Here is an 18,856-nt window from a genome sequence, read left to right on the forward strand (position 1 = left end):
ATGGCATATGTTTAGAAACCAGAAAAGAGAAATGGGGAAGTGTCAGTGCGCCAGTCAGAATGAGCTTCAGCTTATTTCAAGACGAAGTCATGGGCTTGCTCCTTTTACATGGCAGGTATGCCAGAACACCAAACGCTATACTGTATGATTGGTGACACAGAAAATGTAAGTATAGTGTAAGTAGGGACCTACACAATCTGTGATTTTACAAAATTGGGAATTGTCCATGAAATCCATACTAAAAATAAAGTGTTGGCTCCCAGATGGAGCCACCAATCCTGATGGCCACTCTGACCTGCCCATGCAGCCTGCCAGGGTGGGGAAGGAGAGGAGGAAGACTGCCCACACAAAAGGGAGCAGCCAAAATGGCTGCCTCCCCCCCAACCCTAGTGCAGATTGGCTGAGAGAGCTGCCTGTTGTGAGGCCCTGCCCATCTCCACCAATCAGCAGTGAGGAGTGTGGCCACTGGGACCCTTTGGCCAATCAGAGGCCTGGGCATTCCTTGCTGCGATAAGCCCATGAAAATCACAGTCAGGCCCGTGATCTGCCCACAAAATCAACTGCCTGCCTACTAGTTCTGGGTCAATTCCTAAGTACAGGGAGTCCAAAATGGCCAACAGTGTCTTTGCACATTAGGGTTTGTTGGTGCTGTATAACATTCCCATTAAAGGTATAGTGTCAAGGGTAAAAAGATAAAGATTTTCTAACCAGATTCGGAATATCTTAACCTTTTTGAGACCCCAATATAGTTTAACATAATGTTATAAACGGAAATTTATTTTCAAATGCATAAATATAATTGAAATACTGACCAGTGGTGAGTCTTCATACATAATAAGACCATCTTTAACTGAAGGCTGCTGGGTAAGGCTCTGTACAGTAGTATCTCTGAGATTAAAGGGGAAAAAGGAAACAAAAGAAAACTGAATTTATCATAAACTGAAAGAAAAAACTGAAAGCTCTATTTGAGATCAACACCGTAGAGTTTTCTCCCTTTAAGAAGAAAAGGAATTATAAGTGTAAAGCTCAGAAACAATCAGCTTTCTACAAAAATTCAGGGAAGTAGTATATAAGGTTGCAGATTTATAACATACCGTATTTACCTGAATGCAAGGTGACTTGGAATTTAAGATGTCCCCCAAATAATAAATTCTAGGCACAGACAATTATCAATCTGTGATAATTTTCCATTTCTAATTATTGGACAGTCATCTTAAATTAGTTGTCCCTCCCCACCCCCCTGTGGTGGGAAAGCAGTGGGGCAAACAGAGGCAGAGGAACAGGGGGGTGGATGGTGGGGGAACAGGCAGCCTGACCCCTGTCCCTTCCCCCCGTGGCACCTCCCCCCCCAGCACTTATCCCCTGCCACATGCCTGCCAGCACATGCCTCCCTAGCTGCTGCTCTGCCATCTGCCTCCCCTTCTCTCCACTGCTTTCCCCAGCTGATCCAGGAGGTAGGGAGGGAAGCAGGCAGCCTAACCCCTGGCCCTTGCACCTCTTCTACCAGCCCTCCCACCACTTACCATCCACTGCCTGCCACCCTAGATTTTCCTCCCCAATTGACCCCAGTCACCTGCCCCACTCTTCCACTGCTTTCCCCAGATGCAGGTGGAGCCCCAGAGCCCCTCCTGAACTGCTTCTGTCCCACACCTCAGGAGGCAGCTGTGCAGGGAGCTCAACTTGGCAGCACACAGGCTTCTCCTTCCCTCTCCCCTGCTGCTCAGGAGGAGGCTGGAAGGAGGCACCTGCATGCTGCCACAGCTGCTTCCTGTATTGTGGGGCAGGAGAGGGTGATGAATGGTTCTGGGCCTCCCTCCGTGTCTGTGTCAGCTAGGGGTCAGACTGCTCCAGCTAGAAGCTGTGAGGAATGGCTGTGCAGGGAGCCTGGCTTGGCTGGAGACTGCAGCAGCAAAGTACAGATTCCTCCTCCCCTGTCCAATTCCCTGCCAGAGAGGGAGGCTCAACGAGGGGAGCTGGGCACGAAGCAGGAACCAACATGCTGCTGATGCTGTCCCTGGCCTGGCTGAACTCCCTGAACAACCAGCTGAAGTGGTCTGATACTCCATTCTAAATGAAGCTCAATGGTGAACGAAGAAGAAAACCTTGTCTTGGAATCAAGTAAATATGGTAGGTAAAGTCATGGGGTACCACATTATTAGCTGCATGGAAACATTCATAAAGTCTCACATTTTCCACTTTATTTTCTAGGACTAAAAAGAGAACTAAACTGAGGATTTAAAAGATGATCAAACTGATCTTAAATTGATATGGAAATGTTAGTGTTTGGCAATACTCACTGTCAACCTGTTTGAGCCTGGGAAAGGAAGAAACTAAAAACTGAACCTATTTTTTCTCATATGGAAATGTAGTGCACTACCATTAGTTCCATTTTATCTGTGCTTTACATGAAAAACAGTTTCAAATGGCAAAGAAATCCTGTACAGATGAAGCAATCAGGAATTCATATTGTTAAAGTGAAGCTCAATTAATATTTTAATGGTGATATTCCACGTTATTATTTCTGACAGAAAGCAAGATTATAAACAGTCCTGAGAAAATGCATCATCTTTATACATTCCACAAATATATACAAATGTATGTATATGATTTGATTCAGTGAAAATTCCTCTCCTTATCACAGCTATCTATCGTTACAAAACTGTTTGCTCAAGCTAAGATTATTCAGCACTCTAAAATTCTACAATAGTGTCATCTTTAATTTTGTAACACTTTGTAAGAAAACAGAACTTAAATAAACTTCATATGCCCAGAAAAGCAAACATTCTGTTGTTTTCAGTAACTTGTTAAATGGCCAGCTTCCAACTTTAACTGAAATTTAACATCCAAATTTCCTTTATTTAAAACTACTGTCAGTAGCATTCTATTCCCAACGAGTAATACTTCCTTGTTTGTCTTTACAGTCATGATTGATCTGTCCCAAAGTCTCCTGTGCACATGATAATACAGGAAACCGAGTGAACTATTTTCTTATTTAACCACTTAAAAAAAAAAGAGGAATATGAAAAAGTTTTGAAAGGAGGAATGGGGGGGGGGGGGGGGGGGAGGAGAGGAGGGGAGTTGAAAAAATCTAGGTTTGTATTGCCCCAATCAGAAGGAAAACTCTGAACAAGACTGTAACGAAAATATAAATACTAAATTAATTTTCTGCAGAACAATGTTTTTTCTAGACAAGTATAATATGCAAAATCATTTCCCCACTATCTTAAACCTACTATGACAGTAAAGCAATTTGTTTATTGTCCCCATTCTGTCATCATTCTTGTCTTTCACAGAGAAATTAATACTGGATGTAGCAAACATATAAACCCAGACAATGTTGTAGCTACCTTTTTCATTCTTTGATTACTAATTAATTACAGTCTGCTAACTCCCCATATAGTGTAAATTAGTATAGCTCCATAGAAGTTATAATCTTTAAATACAGGAGCACTGATAACACATAAGCCATGCCAACCAAAGACGAGTGCATGCACACAATGGTCAATGGACAATTAAATCTAAAATAATTCATGGGACAAATGGGCTTTCAGGAGACATTTGAAAGCTAAAAGAAGATGGGCCTATTCAAAGCAGAAAGTACACAGACAAGTACAATACAGAAGGACAAAGGAAGCCATCAGGAGGGAAGCCTGGGTAGAGTGCAAGGCACAGACAGGACAGGGAATTGTATAATATTTTGAAGATTACAAGTCTGAACTTATTAAGAAGTAGGAAGAGCGACTGTAGAGACAACAGAATGCAGTTTAACCCAATGAAAAAAACAAAAAAAAATCCTTCTGTACCCCAAAACAAGCAATTGTAGACCTCAGCATAATGAAAGGAAAGGCAGGATGGAGCAAACAAATTGCTCCATGATCAAGGAGAATGAGGATGGGGCCACTGGATTTATACAGGGTTTTCAGTTTTGCCGGGCTAAGAGAAATCAGTGTAGATCATTCATCTGAACTTAGAAGAAAAGGAGAGGAAAGAAGCTTGGTCAGGTTTAGAGTTGGACAGAGGATTTTCTGACTAATGAAGGATTTTTTTCAGTTAAAAAAGTAACCCCAAATCCACATTTTTGTGACTGAAACAAAATGCCACTGATACACACACACACACACGCATGCATGTATGTGTGTGTAATACATATTTATACACACACGCAAATACATATTTATATGGACATACACACACACATATAGTGGTGTTTCATTTTAATCACGAAAAAATGTGGATTTGGGGTTACTTTTTTTTAGTCTGAAAATTGTTCTGTTTTGGTTTTTTATCAAAGAAAACCAGGATCCCAGATGAAGACAAAGGCACATTTTAAAGATGAAACAGAAAGACAAAAGGGAAAGGCATGAAAAAGAGAAGAAGCAACAAGAGAGAAAATGTATACAAGAAAACAGTGGGAAGGAGCAGAACTCACTGAGAGCGCAAAGGTGTTATATAACTTCTATCAACGTGCAGAAGTTCCTGTGTGTGCACAGCAAATTCCAGGACATCTCAGTAAGAAGAGCAAATCTGAGGGCATGGTATTAGAAGGTTCCTGGGATGGTGAATAAACAGTTGTGAAATCTCTTCTCAGTTCCCTAATCTCTATTCCTTCCCTGTAGTTTCTGGTTTTTCACAATATTTTTATGAAACTTCTGAGGGGTGTTCAACTCATCAGAAAAACTGAATATGTTGTGTAGATATATATAATTCTACTAGTCACCCTCCTGATCTCCTGACAAAACAGACCTGAGTATTTGCTTAGCATGGCTGTCTAATTTTGCTAGGGTTAATAGGCATAATTTTAAGTCTCAAATAACAAATACAAGATATGCAGTTAGTTTTCATTAATGTCTCTCCATCAACAACTTTAACATGGATTAAATGCTAAATGGAATTAAATTCCATTCATACAATAATGGAAAGTTAATAAGAATTGACATATCTTTTGGAAAATCTCTGTATTTATCTGCTCTACAAAAAAGTAAGGGGAATAACAATTAAATGACTGAGAACTGGCAACATTCTAGTCTGAAAGACTTTGGAATGCTGTAAAAATCTGAGTACATATTGTAAGACCAAACTATAAATGTCTGGAATTCTTGTCACCAAGATGAAGAATTTTGCTCCCAACAGCAAATGACCTAAAAAGTCTCGGTTTCCTAGCCCATGTTTACTAATTAGATACCACCAAGCCAGACTCTAATATGGACATGAACAACAGAGCCTTTGTAGGTTCATAACACTTGGTATATAAGATCAAGGCACAGCTGACGTAGGGAAGAATGGATGCAAGAATGTAAAACCAGGTGAGAAAAAACTGGCTGACAAATTGTCCTCTTGGTTGAGCCAATTAGTTCTGTACTATTCTTAAAAGTGAAAAGTAAGGCTCAATGTCTGGTTTATATCTACGTAGAGACCACCTTCAGTCCTACCCTTTTCCCCCAGGTCAAAAAATGGCAGGCAACAAAATCCAGCAGCTCCTGCTGCTCCTTGATTCTTTGCAAGGATGTATTGGTCATTTCTCTCTCTTTTTTTTTTTTTTTTTACAATACTTACAGAGCTATGGATTGGCATTACGTTTGTGCTGAGAGAAAAGTTTTTCATTCAACACAAAAAGAGAGCATACAGTGTTCAAGGTGTTTGCATACAGTGTTCAAGGTGTTTCTTGTGGAACAGAATTGGCTCTTCTGGAAGAAAGTTAGATCACTTCTGACCACAAAACTCTCTCTCTTCCTGCACTAACTTGAACGGATGCATGCTTGTCTTGGATGGCAATGATTTCCAATATCTCACAGTCCCCTGCTTTCCCTCCCTCCCTCCCTCCCTCCCTCCAAAGGAGGCACTGGCTCCATGAAAGCCCACCCAGGAGTGTTCTGTCAGGAACTTCTATGGGATCTTGCTGTGGGTGCCAGTGCCCCCCAGGCACTGAATGGACCCAGGTAAAACGGGTGGAGGGGGCATTTCTCCAGGTTGTAACTTCAAGCAGTCACCCCCTGCACAGATTGAGGGGTATTTCCCTGCAGCTAGACCTGTCCTACTGTAGTGTGAGCTCAGCTGCATTTTTTCTGCCTTTTAACACATATAGCTGTCTGGGTTGACTTGAAGAGTTGCATGAAGTGGGAAGGGGAGAGGTATTGACTATTCCAGCCCCAAGAGAACCTGCCTTCCAGCCTATGCACCCTTCTGGGGTGACTAGAAGTGGTGCAAAAAGCAAGATGTATTCTTCCACAGACTGATAGGACAGGTAGTTGGGGGGAGCACTGTCCTGCATTCAGAGGTCTCCCCAAGTCCTGGGCCAGTCCCAGCTGTAAGAAAATGCCTCTCACTCCATGGCAGCTCTCTAGCTGCACCCTGTCTGTGCCAGGGCCAGAAGGGGTTTTCTGCATAGATCAACCTGTCTCTGGTACAGACAAGTAGAGCTGCACTGCCTCTGCTCCCTGCCCTGAATTATGTGAAATTATTAGCACTAGAAATGAATGCCTGTTTATACCCTATACCTGTTTTACCTAGGAAATATACATGCTTTCCAGCTGGTATTTTATTTGGACCAATTTTTTTTTTTCTTTCAGTTTTGTTTAATACTTTTTTTGATTCACAAGCCTAAACATTTACTGTCCCCTTTGACATGCATGACTCGTATTAACGTCCTACTTAATGAATACATTCCTTGGTTAGAAACTGGTGGTGCCAGAGAAAGGATAAACAGCCTCTGTTGATTCACTAATTTATTTCCAGATGTTCAAGTCTTATAAAATAATCTACTGTAGACAAAGATACTTTTTAGGATATATTCACTTTAACTCATGTACATGCTATGTTCACTGAAACTCCTTAGCGACTTAAATGTAAAGACTAAGCAGGTGCTAATCAGCGTCAAAAGCAGCAGTAGTCCACAGTTCATGTATGGACTGGAGCAAAATCATAACTCATTTCACACGGACAACCACACAAATGATCCCTAGTTATCAGCCTGGATCAAAAATTGGAAAACAAGAGAATTAAAACTCCATTTTCCTATTGCCAGTTCCCAAAACACAAAGTCTCCTGAAACAACTTTTCTGAAAATGAGATGTGGAAAAAAATCTGCTTTGTGGTATTTTACTTTTGGGACTGAATTCTCCCTTAGTGCAAGACCATATAGTTGAACCTCTCATATATGCAAATGTTAAAGGCAGTTCAGATTAGTCTATGAGGCTCTGGCTTGGGCACATTTCTTCCACCCTCACTCCAAATGAGCACTTACAAGGCTGTTTGGAAACACTAGAATCCTTGTTTTAATAGAGATTAATAGTTGGCCAAAATGCCTTGTTTAACCATATAGATAGAATCTTAAAAGCAGAGATTCCAAAGGGAAATAACTGATTTTTCATTGATCTCCCCCACCCACTATTTCTGGATCTCAATCTTTCCCATACTGTGAGGTATATGAGGTGTAATTAGCTGCAACAAAAATAGTTGGGATGGAGGGAGAAGCTGGACAATAGAAAGTTCCTTCTTCCCCAGAATTAATAGACAAATCTATTCTGAGCACCTTCTTGCTGAATTTTTTTCAGTGGAGGAATGAAGTGCAAGCCTGAAGTGCTTTAAAAAGTATTGGTAATGTCTTAAATGGGTTTACATTTCCTCTGCAGTTGCTAGCTCCCTTCCATCCAGAATGTTGCTATGGGAAGTATCTGAGTGGTTCTTATTGATTTTATAATCAGTTTAGGCTTAGGTAAAAGTGAAACAAGCAAAAACTATAATTTACTTTAAGATGCAAGATGAGACCATGGGAATTTTATAGCCAAGTCTAGGATATCTTACCAGGAATCCAGAAGAGATGGAATAAACATCTCAGGCTGTCTTGAAACCAGCAGAAGAATTCTGTACAAACTCTTGTGCAGTCTGAAAGGATGAAAGGCTAAGAGAGTATTTTTCAAAAACTGACCTACATTTTTAAGAGACTTCACTTTGTTATCAGACTCAGGTACAATGGACTCAGATTCAGGTTGCCATAACTAAAAATCCTGCCTACTGGGTAAAAATGATAGCTGTCTTCAGCTTAAGGCAATGAAGTTAACTACTGCATCTACCTTTTTTTTTTCAAATCATATGTTTTAAACAGGGAGGGAAGGGAAAAATCAGAGAACTTCGTTTGGTCATCTACTGAGTCAGAATGTATCTTCCCACTGTTCTTGGTTCTGCTTTCAGGGTTAAGAATAGTCTCATTCTTCTCACAAGAGGGCATCTGGAGGAATATTTATTGGCTCAAGGACCATTCTCAGTAGTCTACCCACTGTTAGCTTAGACTTCCCTCTATTTTAAATTCTATGCCCCCGTTTTTCTGGATTATCCTGATGAGGGGTAGGAGAGACCTTACTGTAAGGAAAGAATCTGCATTACTTCTAAATTTACATTCAAACTTTCTGTGCATCTCAGCCGCCATGCTGCTTGATTTCATCTGGATACTTTTTTTCATTCTGAAATACCTGAGGAGCTAAGAAATCTTCTTTCTTCTCTAGTAAGTTGATATTCTGGAGCTTTTAGGACTGGAGTCACATCTTCTGTGTATAATGGTAACTGCATCCCTAAAGTTCTTTAGCTAGCCTATTTTCACTATTTCAAACAAACATACGTTTCTGAAATCTACAGAAGTATTGTGGTAAAAATTACTTCTCACTGAGTGCATCTACACAAGACACTTACTGTGGAGTTGCCTAATTAGCTCCACCACAAAGTGTCACCCATCTACATAAGTGGTGCTATTAGGTAAGAGTAAATTAATTATCTCTGCCATAGGACTGTCCAATACAAGTAGAGTTATTTACTCTGCCACAACACACATGTAGATGGCAATTGATGCTGTCTGGGGCACAAGGGTGCTACAGTGCAGGGCTGCCTGCTGGCTAGCCCCTCAATGTAGCACCCTCTTGCCTCAGACTGTAGGGGTGTACAAAACAGCCTGGCTGATTTGATTTGGATTCAGATTCGGCCCAAATCAGGGACAGTGATTTGATTAGTTCATTTGGATCACTGTCCCCGATTCAATTCAGCTGAATCCAAATCTGAAGATAAAATGCTGATTTGGAGAATCAGTGATTTGAACATAGACACAGCTTTAAATGTTTTTTGCACATACCTCAAGGTACCAGCATGGCTCATGAACACAGTGATGTTGGGGCAGATGGAGTGTCCCACAGAAGCATGGGGGGCCCCCTGCATGCTTGGTGATGAACCCAGAAGTGGACCAGAAGCCTCCCCACACTCCCCCAGCTCAGTGATCGGCCACAGGGGGACCCCAGGTGCTCCCCCCAGACCCAGGAGGCACTAGTCATCGAGCCAGGGTGGGCAGGGCCCCCCCGCCATTCTCTCTGGCAGACACAGAAGTGGACTGGAAATACTTATGGTCCACTTCTGGGTCTGCTGCCGAGTGCACTGGGGACCTCCCTGCACTCCTATGGGATGCTCCATCTGCCCCACCATTGCAGCATTCATGAGCCGCCTGCTACCTAGAGGTATGTAGAAAAAATATTTAAAGTTGCGTCTATGTCCGAATCACTGAATCTTTCCGAATCTCTCCGAATAAATTTGGAGGGTTCCGATTCGATTCGGAGAGATTAAAGGGTCTCCTGATTCGATTCAGATTCAGAGATTCGGCCACCGAATTGGACCAAACCTCCGCTGAATCAAATCAGAAACCAAAGCTTTGCACAGCCCTATCAGCCAGCTCCTCTGCAGCACACTGAGCTGGGAAAGAATAGCCCCAGGCTGGCAGGCTGACCCCATGGACCCCCTGCCAGTCAGGGCTCCACAGCCCTGGCTCAACATGCTGCAGTCCAAGTTGCATGTGTGAACGCTGTGCCCAGGAGCAAAAAACTCTTGTCCAAACTGCCATGCAGTTTATTATGTCACATCAATATTCATGTGTAGACACGTCCAGTATGAGTATAGGTGGCAGAAACTAAAAAGTAACTACACAGTTCAATCAAATTTGAGTTATTATCAATGCTCTTTTAGAAGGAAATTACATTGTCACACAATTTTAAAGCAACATAATCATAGTCTCTCCTAACTGCTAATTCCTTAAATATGGGAAAATGGCATTCTACAGCTTCTGTACTGTGTGCAAGAACACACTTCACTTAGTACACAGTTACATCAGCTTTAAAGGAAAATGAAATTATCAGGCTTTCTATCCTAATTTTATTTTTGCATGACAGATGCACATAAAAGAAAATGCCAGCTGAATTCAACTTCTAAAAAATAAATGAGTTAGCTCCCCAACACCTAGAAACTGACATCCAGACTCAAACATACGGATTATGAAAAACTAGATTATGAATAGTTTATGACACAGGAAGCACTAGCTTGGATGAATTTTTAGAAAACCTACATTACAACATTCCAGTGACTGAAAATGAGCAAAATGCTCTTTAAAGGAAATGGTATACAAATATTTCTTCGTTAATGTTTATTTCCCATCCCATACCTTGCATAGCAAAGAATAAAGTGCAATTTTTAGCTAATTTGTTCAATGATGTATGGAAAAGCTAATGTTTTAGATATGAATTTCTATTACTCAAAGCCCAGGTACTTATTTTATATGTCTGCCTAGTGAACATCAACTCGATTTCAATTGGTCCATCCTTGCTCAATATTTTCTCCTTATTTCTATATAAGTCTATAAATGCACATAAAAATATGAAGAGACAATAATTAAAGAAATTCTTGTGGTTGTAAAAGATAGTGAAACAGGTTTTCTATGACTGACTCTTTACACTAATCTGCAGATATATTTTGACATTTAAATTATCCCGTTATCCTATGTTCTTGTTACTCTATAAGAGAACAAATGACAAACATCTACTTCAAGGCCAGATACATCTTAATTTTAGTATATTAGCTGCCCTTTCACATTTTGGTCCCTTAAAGCTCTTTTTTCTTAAAGCAACTTTTCAAAGTTAAAAGTAAAATTCTGAAGTCAATAAAATTTAAAGGGTAATTTTAAATGATCCCAGTTGGGAAAGCAGATAATTAGATTGTATAATGATTATGTGATCTGTAAGGAAGGGAAAGAAAATCAACATCATAAGATTAACACACAATTTGTACTAAGTGTTGCTTGTAGGGATACCAAAAGCTTATTTTCCCACCCTAGCCCCACCATTCATTTGATTGTTAAAGATCTCAAAATAATTGTGTTTATTTTGAAAAGGATAACAGGATAAAATCAATCTTTTTTTTTTTTTTTAACCGGCACACTACAATACTTTATCAGTGAATGAGAGAAGGCATAATATGCTTTATACAGCTTTTCAAAGCAGGACATATCATTTCTTTAATAGGTAATGACTCAAAACAAATATATGTGGTACAATGCAGAGATGTAGTAGCATAACCGATTCTCCATAAAAAGAACGAGACCACAAAAATTGGAAAGACCAGCAATAGTTTAAGGGCAGTGGTACCCAACATTTTGGCTCCATGGGCCAGATGAAGAGCATAGGTTTGGTCCACATAACAAATGGTGCCCTGGCCCTGGCTGTGACCCCATGTGCAGGGCCATGTCATATGGCCCACAGCAGGAGAGGGATGGTTAATTGTTACTGCTTCCTCCATCACCAAATCTCTGGATCCATGGAGAATCCTGTAGGAACTGGTGCAACAAGCAGCGCTGGCACCCAAGGCAAAACCTTCAGGAGAGCAGGGGGAGGGGAAGAGAGAACACATGATTCTGAAAGGAGGGTTGGAAGGGGTACAGCGGAAGTGTGGCGGGGGGGCGGTACAGCCATCTTACCCATGCTAGGAACTCCTAAACAGTCCCCAGCTGAACTCTGCCAGCCCCAGCTGTTGCTTTTAAAGCAGCAGCTACTGATGGGGTCTGTTTGGAGTTCCCAGAATGGGTATGCTGTCAGGACACTGACTTTGCAGGGATAGGGGATGATTCTGAGACCCCTTTTAACTTGGTGCCTGGCACAAGTGTCCCTCTCACCCACCCCTAGTTATGCTACAGGGTTCCACAAGCTGGAGGTTGAGCACCAGTGGTTTAGGGAAAACCCTTCTAAAATAACAGTAAAGTAGTCATCAAATAACCACTAGCACGCCTATGTCAACCTAGTATTACTATTTTGTTACCAGTGATAAGCAGGGATCCTGGTTTTCTCTTATGAAATAAATCCCCAATTTTCAGATTTAAAAAAGTAACTCCAAATTCACATTTTTCTGTGATCAAAACAAAACATCACTAATATATAGTTAGATAGAAATATATCTATTGTAGCCCAGGTAACTTGGGTATATATACTCCCCTTCTCCAGTTGAAGGGAATTGTTCTGTGGTAGGTGTGCTATGGGGGAACTGCAGACCGCTCAGTTTCCCTCTGTCCCTACAGAACCAGACCAGGACAGTCAGGGGACTTAACTATATACACATCTATTTACATTTAATTATCACAAGGAAAAGAAACATGGATATAAACATATGTACAATATATATATATATAGGATATCTAAACAAATAACATAAAAATATCCTCTGGGTAAATGCTTTAAAACCTTACACCAGCACTCCAGATACAGGTAAGTATCTGATCTAAAACAGATAAACTCCAAAATAAACATAGATAGCCAACAGATAAACTGTAGATAAGTATGGGTGAACAATAAAAAAAGCCATGAATAAATACAAATAAACAACAGGTGAAATAATAACAAGAGCAGAGCCCTAGGACTCTAGTCATCTACTAATTTAGAAACATGAGAGGTCACAAAATATAAGGCACAACATCACACCACTTATGGCTCAAGAACCCCAACAAGGGGAAACCCCAGTGCCCTCAGGCTTTTCCCAAGCCCTACAAGGAAGCTGGTAACTTTAGGGGGGCCCTCCCAGTGGGACCTCCGCTTTCAGGAGCCCTTAACTAACCAGGGGGGATGCCCCCTCCCCTGTGGGAATCCTCTTTTCCCTGCAACTCATGGCTCCCAGGCTTGGAGGGCGGCCCTTGTCCTCTGCGCCAAGCCGCTCTCTCGCCTGCGGTGGGCTTCGGGTGGGGTCGGTGTCCCCTGGAACAGGGCTCCGCTCTGCAGGGCTTCTAGAGCCTCTGGCTCGGCCCTGTCTGCTGGCTCAGTAGCCTGAGCACCGCCTGGCTCCCTGGACTCAACCTTTTGCTATGGGTTGGAGGCCTGGGCTGCCTCATGCAACACCAAGCTCGGTCTGCTCTCAGACCCTCCATGCAGCGCCTCCTGCACCGAGCTCCCAGCCTTGTTCCAGGGGTTGAGGACCCGAGTCACCCAAGTGCTCCAAAGATCCTGCTCTTTGCACTGGCCTGTGCACTGTGTTTCTGGCTGCACGCCAGAGGTTGCAGACCCAAGCCGCCTCACGTAGCTCCCAGAGTCTGGACGCCGTGCTGCACATCGAGAGCCTAGCTGCTGGAGCCATCTACCGTTCCCTGCTGATGAAAGTCTTCAGGGGTGCTTCTGGGCTACTGCTTCGCCCTGCTGAGCAGCTTTCCTCACTCAGCTCTTCTAAACCCCACTCTTCTCTCTTCTCTGTCCCGGATGTGTTCCCCTCATGCTGGGCACACAGCTCCTTTTATACTCTCCAGGGCTCCGCCCCTGAAGTCTTCCAGACCTGAGTGTTGCAGTCTTCAATCCCGGGGGGGGGGAATGGGAACTCCTCTCCCCCTTCCCTCAGGAAAGGGGCGTGATTTAACTCCTCTTGCTGCCTACTGATTGGTGGATCAGCTTCACCAATCAAAACAGCAAGATTTCAAGCCTGGGACTCAACCCAAGCTCCAAAAGACAAGCCTGCTACACTATATATTAGCGGTATTTCATTTTGACCACGGAAAAATGTGGATTTGGGGTGTTTTTTTCATCCAAAAATTGGGGATTTTTATCAGAGAAAACCTGGATCCCTGGTGATAAAATGGAGTATGTGAAATCACTTACCAACATCCCCCATCTCCGTGCTCCCCGGACGAGCCACTTGCAGCTCTGCCCCATGCTCCACCCCAGCTGAGCAGCACCTGCTCCTGCCCCACTCAACAGACTCAAGAAACTCCTCGGAAAATGTCAGGTCTTTGTTTTTACTTGTTTTTTGAATACAGAAAAAGAACAGAACAATTCTTTTGTTGGAATGAACTAAGACCATAGCAGGTCACAATGTTTTTGATGCTATGAATTCCTCTTTCATGTCTCTGGGTTTATCTTGTGCATGTTTGCACACCTAACAGTGCTAACAGTGTGTGATACCCCATGGCATACTTGAAAGGTTCTTAAAACACTTCACTGTGCTGCGGGACCCTGGTTAAGAATCACTGCTCTAGAGGAAGGTGGGCCTGGAGAGCAACTGCTTCCTGAAAACTGGACTCTACAAGTATGACTGTTTGTCAGGTTATAGATGGAAAAGCATAGCATTAAACTTCAGGGGCGGGGGGAGGGTGGAAGGATGGAGGAGTATTTCATCTATTGGGCAATGAAGGCATAATAACAGAATCACTTTCTTACCATGGCAGAATTATTGGAGTATCCCAAGTAATAGTCCTCCTGCCAGAAATATGTTTCTCTGATGATAAGGCACTGCTCTATGGAAGGGCATTACAAGCTTCTTTGGCCACTGAATAAACTACAGGTGCTGCAAACTGGAGACCTTGACCTCCCTATGTGGGGTAAAGGGTTCTTGCTACTTGTTTTTGAGGGGATGCTGTAAACCTTAGTTCAATGGCTTTAAGTTCTGCAGTAGTGGCACCTAACTGCATGGCCTAATTGCATGCCTATTCACGCACTTCCTAGAACTCAGATTATACTTTAAGGGCTTCTCAGTAGTCCAAAAGATGAGCTCCGTTTCTGACTGGAGCTACATCTAGGAATCAGCTGAGAAAGCTGTTCTCTTAACAGCAAGGTAATTCCAGGTAACATAGAACATGAGATCTCACAGTAAATTGTTTGCTATATATGTATACCAAACTTTGTAGAGAAAGTATTGTTACTGAAAGGGAAAACTGCAATTCTCTGAAACAAGAGCTATTGCTGGATATGTAGAATTTGTTTCCATACTGCATTAGCCTTTTCTTTAAGGGATTACCAAGAGAGGGATGTTTTAGTTTAATGTGAGAGCTTCTTAAGAGCATGTCTGGAAGCTGAGAAAAACTGAAGTGGTCCATCATAGCTAATTGCTTTCAATTTCTGGATTGGCCTGGCCTTCAGCCAACGTGGTCTGCCAGAGGTGAGATGACAGCCATCTTACAGTATTGCAATTTCCTTCAGTAAATGTCTTCTGGCAGGGCCAAATAAAAGCAATCCAGGGCAGTGGATATGTAGTATATGGACCACTACTACCACTCTGCCTGCATGTTGTTGGTCCACTTCACTTTGCAGTGGCAATAGTTTCTGCAGTCTATCAGTTTTATAACTGCCCTAGAGCTATTCTGATGATCACCTCTGGATCATGGGTTTGCTTTATCAAGCACATTTATAAGGGCTAAAAATATTTTTTGAAATGGAGGCTAACATTTTCAACTCATTTATAAGCCAGATCTAGGCATGATGTCTAACAGTACCTATGCATTAATGAAGCAGCTTTGTTGCCTGAACCTTATTTGCTAGATTATGCTGGCAGAAACCAAACTACAAGTGGTGAAGCCAGCCATAGCCCTCAGTTATTAAAACTCTTTAGACCCTCTCATGATCGATTAATCATGGCTCAATTATATAGCTGACAATTAGACTTCAAGAAAGCACTTGAGCCACAGTTCTATCTATAAAGGAAAGAGTTTGTAATGAAAATGGAAGGATAACAATTGTACCTGTACACAAAAATGGTAGCTGTGTAACAGAGAGGAGGAATGACTATCACAAGAGAAACCTAAAAAGCAGCTGGATGGCAGAAATGAATTCCAAACCAAAAGATGCAGCACTGCGTGCTTAAATAATAGATGAAGAAAAGTGAAGTCTTTCTCCATGTGTAATTAGTTACTAATGTGATGGTAAAAGGGAAGTAAAATGACCCTTTTCTATTTTATTACAACAAGGGAGGTAGCAGACCAAACTCCAGAACACTTTCTTATACTGGTTTTTGTAGCACCTGGGAGCTAACATGATTACATTTATCTATTACTGTGATCAGTGCTAAGACAGATTTTATGGTCTAACAATGCACATTTCTTCCTGGTGTCTTCTGAAATGCTTTTACTATTTTTTTCCTATTTCAAAATCTCTTAGCCCCAAGAGGCTTTGTGAATTTTAAGTAAGTGCTGTCACATTGATTTTTCTTCATCCCTCAGAAGGTTTTCAGTTTGCCCCCAATCTAAATGGAGCTGTTCTTTTAAAAAGTCAGATTCTTTCTAGTAAATTTGGCTTTAAATGTTTCTTTAAATAACGTATTTTCATTTCTCTTGTATTGGAAGGCAGATGTTTTACTGTTTCTACCAGAAAAGGCAAATGTTAAAGTTAGTAAAGTACAAAGTGATGAACCAGATTTAAGACTAAAAAGGAGGACTATGTACCCTTCAAATTTCTAAAAAAAATGGGTACCTTGAGATCCTTTCAAAGGTGCTGCAGGGTGCCAAGTAAATGTTAGCACTGTTAGGTGTGCAAACATGATTCATAACAAACATGGAGATTTCAAATAGGAATCCACAGTATTAAAACTAGTCTGACCTTTTCTGATTCTTTCTGAGTTCTTTGCAATAGAAACACTGCTCTATTATTTTTCTTATTAAAAATGAGTGGATATTAAGAACTGTCATTTTCCAAGGGATGCCTTAGATCTAGGGAGGTTGAGAAACACTATGTTAAAACCCATTTCTGTGTTTATTTTTATATACAGTAGCGCCTTTTATTCAGAAGGACTCAACATCCTTTTCAATCTTTACCAATGGATTTTCAGACCAATATGTAAAAATTACTCACAACTGATAGGTACTTGCTTCCATAAACTGTTTGCCATTAAATAACAATAAATAACAATTTCAAACAGAAATTAAAAAAATAAAATATGCAATTTTCGCCAGGAAATCTTAGGACTGACCTAATTATCTGAAACAGAATTCCACCAAAATTGTACAAATACACCTCTCATAGGAATAAAAATACCATGACAAGTAACTGTATTTTTAAAGTGTGATTCTTTCCAATCATACTTCTTAGTTAATAGCTCAGGACTAATTTGGAAGGAACAGTAACATTATTCTATTCATCCAGTCTATCGTTCATTCTTCCACTTATCCAGATCAACTTATGAGGCATTAAAAATAACCTGAATGATCAGAAACAGCTTACACAGAAGGCAAGATCCCACAGTATATATATTTTCTTCGCAAACATACATCTGAAGGCCTTCCCTTACTACCTTTACTCACACCTTCATTGTTAGTGACAAGTATACAAAATGTGAAAAAGATACCCAGGAAATGAGTACATTCAGCTAAGAAGTGTAAGAAAGGTTAGGAAGAATGATGTATGGCCTCCCTGAGAAGATTAATCCTTAAGGTCAGGCTGACCCTTGCATGTGAATCCTCAGTAATGCAAATGAATCCAGATGTCAGAAGAGATGTTTTTAAAAAATCCTGCTTAGTCTGCCTTTCAGATCCTCTCATCATCTTCATGAACAAACATTCTCGTAAAATGTGATTTAAAAATTGCTTATGCGATTACCTCACTGACTCTTCAGCGAAGTGATAGGATAATGTAAACACTTCCTTAAAAAATTATCTGAAATTGATAACTAATCTTCAGGGTATTTATATTGAATAAGCCATTAAAAGTCCTTATGCTACTGACACAAAAACAATTCTTTAAATGGCATCTTTGGTTCTATGTATGCACATCTGTTAAAAAAGGACATTTATATTTTGACAAGGGTATTTGACACAGCGAATTTATTCCCTCCCCTGACTCATTATTTACCAAAAATAAAATTTTCAAAAGTCTCAGTGACTTCAGATCTGAATTCCAAGTGAAAGCCAAACAAGACTTTAGCACTTTTCAAAAATAGGGCTTAAACCTTGTCATGTTTGTAAAACAACTTTAAAAGTTTTACCTCACTGAACTTTAACTATCTTTTCCTTTTATTTACTTTCCTGCTTCTCTCACTTTAACAAAATAATGTTAAAAATACTGTTGTTCAACAGCGAGTGAAAATGTTTGTTCAATTAATTTTTAAAGCTGTTTCTACATATTTCTTTCTCTAATGCCACTAGTTTCTTCAGCTACTCTTCAGGTAAAATCACTATTAAAGACACATTATCCTTGTGGTTTTGCCTTTCTGGCCCAGAAACTAAATAGTTTATTAAAATACAGTGCCCATTCATTACTACTAATTTATCTGTCCCCATTTTCTATCGCAAGCATGTAGCATTTGTTTTAATAAATGCTTATTACATACAAATACATATATATAGATTCAGAGATTGTAAGGCTGGAAGGGACCTCAGAAGATCATCAGGTCCAGCCCCTTGCACCAGGCAGGAAAGACAACTAAGGTCAAGTGACCCCAGCAAGATGACTATCCAGTCTCCTCTTGAAGATTTCCAGGGTAGGCGATTGCACCGCTTCTGGAGGGAGCTTATTTGACAGTCTGGACTCCCTAAGTGTGAAGAAGTTTTTCCTAATGTTGAGCCTGAAATGGTCTTCCAGGAGTTTGTGGCCATTACTCCCGGTTCTCCCCAAGGGCGCTGTGGTGAACAGTTGTGAACATAAAGGTCCAAATCCAGATAATGCTTATACACAACAGTAGTATTACTGAATTCAATATAATCAAGAATTTGATCATAAACGTATCAACTGCTTTCATATACAAAGGACATCTCACTGAGGACTTGGAATACCTCTACATGGGTTCCTTGGTACTCTTAAGGTAATTGCCAAGAAACGATGTCCCA

At 40.9% G+C, this 18,856-nt stretch overlaps 1 protein-coding gene across 1 annotated transcript in view; it reads right to left on the reverse strand.

The window, feature by feature from the left end:
- Window positions 1-18,856, reverse strand: part of VWA8 (von Willebrand factor A domain containing 8) — a 313,781-nt gene that overhangs the window by 134,063 nt on the left and 160,862 nt on the right. Inside the window, exon 22 of the mRNA XM_025196153.1 lies at window positions 813-888. Coding sequence (XP_025051938.1) covers window positions 813-888 — 76 coding nt within the window. The remainder of the gene's footprint in view (window positions 1-812; window positions 889-18,856) is intronic.

This window comes from Alligator sinensis, unplaced genomic scaffold (genome assembly GCF_000455745.1).
Source record: "Alligator sinensis unplaced genomic scaffold, ASM45574v1 scaffold59_1, whole genome shotgun sequence".
Taxonomy (NCBI): Eukaryota; Metazoa; Chordata; order Crocodylia; family Alligatoridae; genus Alligator; species Alligator sinensis.